Genomic DNA, 10,231 nt, shown 5'->3' with positions numbered 1-10,231 from the left:
TACAACTAAAACTCACAATTGTAATAAATATATGGATCACCACATCCAGAACTGAAACCAAACACACATTGAATTTCGCAGCTTGTCCATTTATTTTCAATTGTGTTTTACATGAAGTGTTAAAAAAGGGATCATTTATTTCATATTCAGGCGTACAATTTATTTTCTGTAAGGTTGTCGTCTTTAATTCAGGACATCGACATCCTCTGTGCGAGAAACAACTTTTCCGTCGATCACCTCTTCGATTACCGTGCGTACGCGTTTAGTAATGACAGGTTGGTCTGGAGAGGAAAGAAAAAAGACAAGTTGAAAGATTTATATTTATAACATTTAACTTACATTATTATTTATCTTTTATATAGTTGTTTTGTGGGGTTTTATAAATGTTATTCAAATAATAATAAAATACATTTTAGATTATTAGTGTATATAAAAGAATATAATCATTAAAGTAAATATTTATCAAAATAACAAATCGATTTTCGGAAAAATATTAAAACTTACGCTTTGGAGGGGGGGGAGGGGACACAACTTCTACAACCTTGAACGATTGTGTCCTGTGAAAGAAAAAAAACACAGTTTTTATGAATTGTCTTGAAATACGAACATGAGCAATCTTTAAAAAATAATTTGATCGGGGGTTTGCAGAAGTGGGTGCCATTTGCAAACCACAATTATTGTTATTACTAAAACTTTGCAATGTTTTCGCAAACACCCAAACTTACTGAACGGCCTCTCCATCCAGAAGTCTTCTGTACTCCGCGATCTCCATCTCTAGTCTGGTCTTGATGTCCAGGAGCACTTTGTATTCGTTACCCTGTCTCTCGATGTCAGTGCGCATCTGGCTTAGCTCCAGCTCCAGACTGTTAATGTGCGATTGCAATTGGTTGAGCTGAACGCCGTAGCGTCCCTCTGTGTCAGCAAGTGTGCCTTCCAGAGCTCCTTTCTGTCCAATCACAGAGCAGAACAGTACAGTTAGGGGGTGGAGCTATGCATATTTCATCAAGTAGAGTTCATTATCAACTGTGAATTTTGTTTTATGAATTGATGTACCAAGCTAAGCTGAGAGTTGAGTTCGATCTCCAGAGACTGCAGCGTTCTCCTGAGCTCGTTGACTTCGCTGCGAGACTGCGAGAAGTCTTCTTGTTTGGTGGACACTTCCTTGTTGAGTTCATCGAACTGTGCAAAAACATCCACAGTCATAATTCAGTCCCTGTCTAGTTCACACTAAACCTTTATTTGACTCTACACTTACTTTGGCCTTGTACCAACCCTCCATCTCTCGGCGGTTTTTCTCGGTAATGCCCTCGTACTGCTGGCGCATCTCCTCCATGATGCGGGCCAGGTCCTGATGTGGTGCGGCGTCGACTTCCACGTTGACGGAGCTGGACGACATGTTGGCGCGAAGAGCAGCGAGCTCCTGCAAAGCAATGATATTAGTGTTTCATCTTTAAGTTTTGACCATGTCCCTTTTTGTAACACAAAAAAACTGCTTGAACTTTGGGTCTTAAACTGTGCAACTTCAACGCTCCAAGTTGCGTTAAATTACAGGAGTTGCATTGCTTATGATGTTTTAAATTGCATTTGATGGGAAAAGATTATGGGTCTGGGGATTCAAGATCTCACATCACCTGGTTTTAAAACGAAACCTTGAATGTTCTTTGCTTACCTCTTCGTGGTTCTTCTTCAAGTAGATGAGCTCCTCCTTCAGACCTTCAATCTGCATCTCCAGTTCTGACCGGATCATGGTCAATTCATCCATAACTTTCCTCAGGCCAGCAATGTCTGCCTCCACCGACTGACGCATTGCCAACTCATTCTCGTACCTGGAGCCGCCAACAACAATTCCGGTTAGAGTGTAATGACACACTTAAGTGTATGCATGCCCATAAAGTTGTAATGTTGGGAATCACATTAAAAGGTCATAAAATGTGGAACAACCCAAATTATAATCCTCCTTATTATAAACATGAAAGACCGACACTCAGTAGAAAGGTAATTTGGGGTTATTCCCGCCCATGCAAAGTCTGGTTGCTATGGTATTCTGAGTTGTTTAAGCGTGTTGCTATGCAGTTGCTCGGCTGATCTGTGTCATTGCTAGATGGTTGCTTACTGTCCTTGGTGATTTACTTCCATCCTTACATGTATAGTACTTTCTGGTTCTGGGAAATGGCTCAAGTCCCACCTTCAATTTAATTCTATGAGATCTCGTCCCCGTCAGCTTTACGCTGTTATGAGAAACAGGTTTTTGTTTTGTATACTTACTTGACTCTGAAGTCTTCGGCCGCTAGTTTGGCGTTGTCGATTTGCAGGACGATGCGGGCATTGTCCTGGGTGGCGATGGAGATCTGAAGAGAGGAAAGTGGACATTTGATGAGAATACTGGTAACTTTAAAATACTGTAATGGAAACTATAGAGTATGTTAAGGCAGAGCCTTATACAGAAACTAAGGCCATTTACTACACAAACACTGATTACTTTGTGAATTTTTTGTTGTTGTGCCAATCTATTTATTGATTTGAATAAATAGAGTATTTGACATTTGAATATAATATGGAGATATTGATTATATGAAATATGAATAATAACAAACAGATTATAGCGATAAACCATCTATACATTTTAAACATAATTTTCTTCATAGTGCAATAATAGAATAAACATAACTTTCTCTTTGACAAGTATCATGAAAACCAGAAGAAGTTCTAATGGATTTATTGTTTTAATGGAATGGTCTCTGTGGGTTACTAAATGGTAATGTGTTGGGATGTTATCTGGTTGATGAGTGCCGATAAATAACAATACATTCTACTAGAATAAGTCCCAAAACACACTTCAAATCATGCTGTAATGGTATTTGTAATAGAGACCATTCGGACTTCTATCATTTTCTCAGCGGGGTCATTTAAAACTCACTTTTTTGCGGAGGTCCTCAATGATGACATAATATTTGCTGTAGTCTCTGGTGACCGGTGTTCTCGATTCGTACCACTCGCGGATTTGACGCTCCAGTTGCGCGTTGGCTTTCTCCAAAGAGCGCACCTTCTCCAAGTAGGTTGCCAGGCGGTCGTTGAGGTTCTGCATGGTGGACTTCTCGTTGAAATTGCCTAAACTACTGTCGCCCCCGCCGAGCGCACTGGCCAGATCAAACCCGTTGTTCTGTGCGTACGAGACGCGCACGCTAGACCCCCCGGCGCCTCCATAGACGCTCGGCGCGCGTCCGACCGCGATGCGCCTGTTGTATCCACCGGACAGGGAGTGCGAGGTGAAGGAGGGACGAGAGCTGGAGCTCGAGAACGACTGGCGGGTAACGGACTGTTTCACCTGAGTCATGGTTTCTGATGATGTTGTCTCTGCGCTTTGTGTTGGTAGACGTCTAACAGCTGCGTAATGGTTTTCTCTTTCCAAGGGTCTATATATATTGTTCAGCAGGGGGTGGGGTTTTGTCGGCTTATTTACGGTAATAATTATCTAAAAGGCATCTAACGGGTGTGTCCAGGGTGCGCCGGATAAAAAAGTGACCCAGGTACAGAGTACTACACGCCTATAACCCGACCGACACGATTTTACGCATTGACATCAACTGTGGTGTTAAGTGAAGTTTGAGATTTAATGTCTCGAGACATACAGTAGGCCTATACAAAATCTAGGTAACCCACTTTTCAGGACATTTAATTGTATATAATGCATTCGAATATCAAAATGGATCATGTAGGTTAATATATAAATAAATTATTTAAGTAAGCAATTCAGGTTGATTTGGACACTCTTTGACATTGACTACATAATAACTTTTTAACAAATACGTTTTTAGTCTGCATTTGTTTTCACCAACAATGTTAATGCTATACTTTAATTTCGTACATTAATTATGTGAATTGAAATTATGAATGAATTATAAATTACAAAAATCCTGTGACTACTGTAAGGTAATTGACCCATACGGTATGTGTGAGGACTTTAAGCCTGTCGTTCACGTCACACCCAGATTAGTGACATTTTTTATGATTTAAACGATTGCAAGGTTATAATGTTAACTAAACTTTAGTCAGTGATATTTTAATATTATTAGATTGCTTAAGAACATAATGAGCGTACATATCAGCATATCGGCCTGACGGATACCGATAACGTAACTTTCCCGATAAGAGTTGTAAACAAAAAGACACTCAACGCGCAATGCGATTTCTGTTCATTTTGTTATAGTTTTATAGTTTTTTGTGTCATTATTATAAGAACATCGAAGTAGCCATTAACCATTCCTTAGGTATGCCATTGCAATATGTGATACATGTGCGAAACACGCTGTACAAAGGTTCATCACACGGTCTGCAGACGCACTTAATGCGAGCACACATGCGCAGACCTGCCTGCATGCGCGTGACATATTTTCCTTCATTTTCAATCACAATAATTTTGTTCTTTACATCACTGCATTAGTCACGACTTTCCCTTTAGTGTTTGCATTAGCCTAATGCCCTCATTCTGAAGAATTGAGCTCCCACGAGCCCTTTCCGTTCGCCTACACTTATAAGGGTGTGTTCACGTCTGCATCTCTCCACTCCCGCATACCTCACCTCATCCAGACTGAATAAATCTCTCCGTTAATCTGTAAATAGACTCGTTTTAAAAAAGAAATCTTATTTCATGCCTTGTGCTGGTGGGGCATCGAGTTTCAGTCCGATCGCTGATCCGATCCATTTCGCCAACTTTCACACATCCTGTGAGGATGGATTTTCCAAATACTACCTTTGTTTGAAAAAGACAACGTGTGGTTTTGTAGATACTTGGTTAAGGATTGTTAAAATTGGATCTGTGATGACAATAATTCAAGTGTAGTATTTTTTCTTAGAAATATTTTTTTATTAATACAGACCACGTTGCGAGGTCTATAAACTGGTGCAGCAGCACTTCCGGTTCCGTTGTATATGTATCTTTTTTATATAATGAGATTTTAAGGATATTTGTTTAACATTTTGATTCGTTTATGAAAATTCTGTTGGTTGTAGGACTATTTTGTTTAAATGTTTATGCCCCTGTTGAAAAAACAGCATATGCTGGGTTAAACCATCTTAAACCAGCTAACGACCAGCTTAAACCAGCACATGGCAAGCTGAAACCAGCACCAAAACAAACAAACCTGCATATTCTGATTTTTCAACAGAGTTAAAAACTGAAAAAAGGAAGTAGTTCTGGACCAGTGTTATTTAAGTTTGCTGAAGTACAAATCTAACGTAATCTTCTTATTTTATATTTTTGTAAGGCTTTATCAGCACAGCATTTTCTTTACTAGTTTTTTGAATGCATTCAAGTCGTTTTGTATTTATTTGAATCTGTCAAAAAAGTGTTTGGTTGTTGAATCGTACAAAACAATCGTAAAATTGTACAAAATAAAATTTTAAATGTTTGCTTTTTTATTATTCACAGTGTTTGTACTCTGACAGATAGAGGTGGGATGGTTGAGAGTGTCTAGAGATGATCAGAGAAGTGGTTTCGGGTGGATATACGCTGATCCTAGTAGGTGCGAATCATCAACAAAACAATAAAAGTCCTCGTCAGGACCAACTTGATCTCTTCTTTGGTGGAAACATAAACATTGAATCCATTTACTATAAACATGAGATAAAGGCATAAATAAAGGCAAACAACTGCACATTTATGAAAAATGATAATTGAAAGTTGTTCAAATTAATACTAAATACCATTTGTCAGACAAGGTTCAAAGTGTTTACACCAAACAATTACTTAAAACATGCCCACCACTGTCATACTTTAACTGTTTGTTTTGTTTACACAGCACTGGTCCAGAGCCAATAAGGACTGATTTCAGGTCAGCGTAATACCGTGGTAAGTGAAAACCAACGGTTCTCCGTGCCACCCTAACCAGTTCGACTTGTCTAAGTGAGAGCTATGCGCCCATCCCTGTTTTGGATTTAATCATCAAAGACACTCCTCTAGATAATTATTTTTAAGTCTCTTTTCTCACCTGGGGCGATCACCAACCAATGTCAAGCAAATTGAAGACTTCTATTGTAGAGCATTGAGATTTTGTAACCTAAACCCTATCATTCATTGATAGATCGATGTCCGGGGTTTAAGATGACTCTTCGGTGCGGTTGAGGCTTGCAAATTGGCACGTTTTGAGTTTTTCTTAAAACAACTAATTTGTTTCTTTCAATGACGTTTAATATGAAATACCACGCATGGTTATGTATTCAATTTCACAAATTCACATTGAGGTTAAATTGAGCTCTCAGTTATGGATGACATCATCAATGAATACGATCATTCAAATGTCATTTAGTGAATTGACAGGATGTTTCGTTTAGGGTGGATTTATTTCTTCTTTTATGTGTATGAAATGTCTTTCTGCACGCCACATGTCTCTGTTTGCTCAAAGAAACGAATAACACCCTTTACATAATTCACTTTGAAAGTCATTGTGTGTCATTAATTACTTTTTTTAACCTGTCGTTTGATGTGGCCCCTGTGATATGGCATGCTTCATGTTTTTTTGATGTCTTGGTGTGGTTCGTGCAAACATGGTGAGCGATATTGAAGTAGACAAACGGGATGATGTTTCATGTTTGTGGAACAATGTAGAGGTTTCACCAGGAGATGAAAACGGTACACTTGACTGATGTTTGGTGAAGAATGGTTGAATAACTTTCAAAGTAACTTAATCCCAAAACAGTTGACAGTTTATCTGTCAATCTGTCTGACTGTCTGACTGTCTACAGAGTCTACATTCACAAGTTCAAGTGGTCACTTGACTAAAATCTTTGTCACAAGCTTAAAACCTTGTGTGCTCTGAAGGCACGTCTGAGGAAATCACAGGTGTGCCAACACATTAATTTAATTTTATTATTTTGTATTCATTTCATTTCATTTCATTTTATTTTATGTGCAACACTACAATAAATTTGTATGTGTTAATGCATTTGATTTCAGAATTGATTTTTTTATTTAAAGTTGAATGGGTCTGTTAATATTTAGTCAATGCATAATTTACTAACATAAACGATTACACAAATATTTTATTTTAATTATTTTAATTATTTTGTTTTGTTTTGTTTTGTTTTGTTTTAATTTTTGCTATGCTTTGCTTTGCTTTGCTTTACTTTACTTAGCTTTACTTATCTTACTTTACTTACTTAGCTTTACTTATCTTTACTTAGCTTTTCTTTACTTTGCGTCAAATAGAAGACTTCGATCAAATAAAAAAACAGCCATTAAGAGCCCAGAATATACTTTTTATTTAATAATCATCTAAATTTTATGCCCCATCAGGCCTAATTCACATAATTTCCATAATAATCCCCATAACTATCACATTATTTGCACAGTCACTGCACATTTTTGATGCAAAAAAAGTGACTGTACATTTTGAATAATAGTGTTTCTTCATGTAGTGAAAGTGTTATTGTCTATAAAAATAAGATCCTCCACATAACAACAACCACAAACCGTAACGAAATCCTAAAAGCTTGTCAAGCGTAATTACTCGCCAAGCCATCGTGAACTCGTCTTCTCACGATCCGCCTCCTTCCTATAAATCATCATTCGTTTTCAATGCATTGTTTGTTTTAAACAGTGGAGACACGCAGCAATGTGCACAATCCATGGCGACATGCCTGAGCATTGTAGCTTTGCATGCCTTGCGTGGTTTACCCGCGCGGGTGCGCCCCGGGTGTGGCTCACCCTTGCTGTCTGTCTGCACATTTGATGATTAAACATGTGATTATGTTGTGTGAAATAAAGACATTATACCTACAAAGCGTTACATATATTTGACATGTTGGGACAGGATTCGTACAGATTTGCACAACAGACTTACGGGAATCATTAATATTGTTACGTCAGCGACAGCAAGTGCAAGTTAGGGTGTATTTTAGAAATTTAACAGATGACTGATGGAGATTAACGTTCATCCATAAAAATTAAGCAAATTCAGAGCAGTTCGTATTTGGATTATCTTAATTGTTTTCTTTTTATTTGCATAGACGTGGCATTGATGGATTGATTCAGAAGGGACAAAGCATCCCATTAGAGGCCCATCAAAATGTTGTTCTAGGGCTCAAAAAGATGTCATTGCAAGGAAAGGCCAAACAAGACGTTCTGCATAGCTGAAGGGTCTTTGAAGTGTTGTAAGCCAGACATCTTTGTGTCAACAAACAGGGTGAGAAAGACATTATATGTCAGCTGGGGACTTTTATCCTGTCATTAAAGTCACAAAACACCAAGATAACAGAGGAATGTGCTTGAGGTGTTCCTCTTACCTACATCCCTTTCCTTGACATTTTTGAGATGACTTTAAAATAATAGGTCAATGTCATGTAACAGGTGTACTGCTAATGGAGCCATACATGCACATGTGTTGTAAAGTGTGCATGAGTTATGTCTTTGATTTCAATATATGTCAGTTGTTCATTTAATGCATTGATATTATTACATGTTTGAGCCGTTTTTGCGCTTAAATCCTCTGGGGGGGTTTGGGGGTTTGAGAGATTTACACATGCAAGGTTGCCCTAATGTTGCTTACAAGGGGTGTAAGATCATATCAATAAACAATAAAATTACAAAATATGCATTCAATTGCTCTGGCAATGCTTTTTATATTTACTTATTTTTTTTTTACACTTTTTAAATATGATGTATTCAAACCCATTGGTTGAGCTACCAGCATACCAGTTTATGTTTCGGTTTAATGTATAAAGTGATTTTGCATTGAGCTTTTACTGCTTTATTGAGTTTAAGAAGTTCTCTCTTAAAGGGGTAGTTCACCCAAAAATGAATGAGTAAATGATGAGAGAATTTTCACTATTGGATCAAGTATGCCTTTAAAGTATTTCTTTTTTAATTTACTTGATGGTAAAGACAGACAAGCAACCTTACAACAGCATGATAAAAAGAGGCGGTAAGAAAAAATATAAAAAACAATTCTGTTGTATTTTTTTGATTTCTTTACTTTACATACAGAAGTTGTATTTACAACAAGAAAAATAATACATTTTTATAACGTTTTGGAAATTAATGTGTTATTAAACATTCAGTCTGACTTTTAAAATGTATTAGAAATATTGTGATACTATCATTTCATGATCCCACTGTTGTATATTTCGCTTTACGTATCGACATGCCCTTATTGTTCACACTGCTTACATTGATATTTATGTGCACGTGTATTTTTAGTTGCTGAAACTGGTCAGCATTTCAACGTGTTTGCCATTTTTAAATGAAGTTCTGTGGTGGGAAAACAAAATGTGTTAAAAATAAAAATATTGACATGACAGGAAGTCTAAATATTGAAACAGAAGGTACAAATATTGATACTACAAAAGTGCAAATATTGATTTGATCATTAGATGCAGAAAATGCTTGTGTGCGTGCGTGCGTGTGTGTGTGAATATTTATGTTTCGTAAAAAACATGTGAAATCAGGTGTATGTAATTGTGTCATGATACTGCCCCATGTCATGTTTCTCTTGATCTAGTGGCAGGATCATGACAGAACCTCTTGTTTTATGTGAAGAGAGACGTTAGGGCCCTGTTGGCCTTCCATACTCTCCTGTCTCGTCTCTTCCGACCCTCTCGTTTCCTCATAAGCACTTGTTCCCTCTTGATTTGTTCCCTTATTTCATGCTCCTGTGTTTCCTGTCCTGTGCTGGTTCATTGTCATTTGATTCGTGTGGTGTCGCTCCTGTGTCAGGAATTGTAATTTAATTCAAGTGTTGTCTTTAGTCCTGTCTAGTGTAGTTAGGATATGTTCTTGTCTACCCGTCATGTTTAAAACCTTGTCCTTTGTATTTTGCCTCTTCGTGGGTTTTTGTTTTGTTTTATTATTTAATACATGTCTTGTTAAACAATAAAACATTTCTAAGCATTTAAATGTTTATATAACAAACATGCATCTTTACGCCATGGTCTAGAATGTTTATTGTGACGAAATTAGAAAGTGGGGCTTTAAACATTCAAGTCAAAAACATTAAGATCCAATTATCTCGTTGTTTCATTTCTAGCACTAATGATTTCATGCTAAGTTGTTTACTCAGTCAGACCACCTCGTAGGTTTACTGTTGGACAGGCAGGCGCATGCACGCCATCGTTTACCTGCAATTACATTCCCTACCATTTAAGGAGATGTGTCATTAGACCACATGTTTTCTCATGGACCTCAACGCCGGGGGCCAGAACGAGTCAAGCGGCATTCCCTGTCCCGTGACTACCAGAT

General features: G+C 37.6%; 1 protein-coding gene across 1 annotated transcript; it reads right to left on the bottom strand.

Moving 5' to 3' along the window:
* Positions 1-68: 68 nt before the first annotated feature.
* krt97 (keratin 97) lies at positions 69-3,400 on the bottom strand. Its single transcript, XM_056759771.1, has 8 exons — positions 2,918-3,400; positions 2,266-2,348; positions 1,670-1,826; positions 1,256-1,420; positions 1,054-1,179; positions 726-946; positions 505-557; positions 69-281 (listed from the first exon to the last, which is right to left on the bottom strand). Exons 1-8 carry the CDS (start codon positions 3,332-3,334, stop codon positions 184-186), a joined length of 1,320 nt encoding a protein of 439 aa, XP_056615749.1. The 5' UTR covers positions 3,335-3,400; the 3' UTR covers positions 69-183.
* Between the last annotated feature and the right edge of the window lie 6,831 nt (positions 3,401-10,231).

The sequence above is a fragment of the Triplophysa dalaica genome, chromosome 10, assembly GCF_015846415.1.
Source record: "Triplophysa dalaica isolate WHDGS20190420 chromosome 10, ASM1584641v1, whole genome shotgun sequence".
Taxonomy (NCBI): Eukaryota; Metazoa; Chordata; class Actinopteri; order Cypriniformes; family Nemacheilidae; genus Triplophysa; species Triplophysa dalaica.
This window is presented reverse-complemented; position numbering and strand designations above follow the sequence as displayed.

What these genes read in the sequence shown, in the direction of transcription:
- krt97 (XM_056759771.1), bottom strand. Translation starts at nt 3,334, where the DNA reads ATGACTCAGGTGAAACAGTCCGTTACCCGCCAGTCGTTCTCGAGCTCC. An exon ending in GCCGAAGACTTCAGAGTCAA is followed by an intron (nt 1,827 to 2,265) that starts GTAAGTATACAA and finishes TGGCGGCTCCAG; the next exon opens with GTACGAGAATGAGTTGGCAA. An exon ending in AGGGTTGGTACAAGGCCAAA is followed by an intron (nt 1,180 to 1,255) that starts GTAAGTGTAGAG and finishes GTTTTTGCACAG; the next exon opens with TTCGATGAACTCAACAAGGA.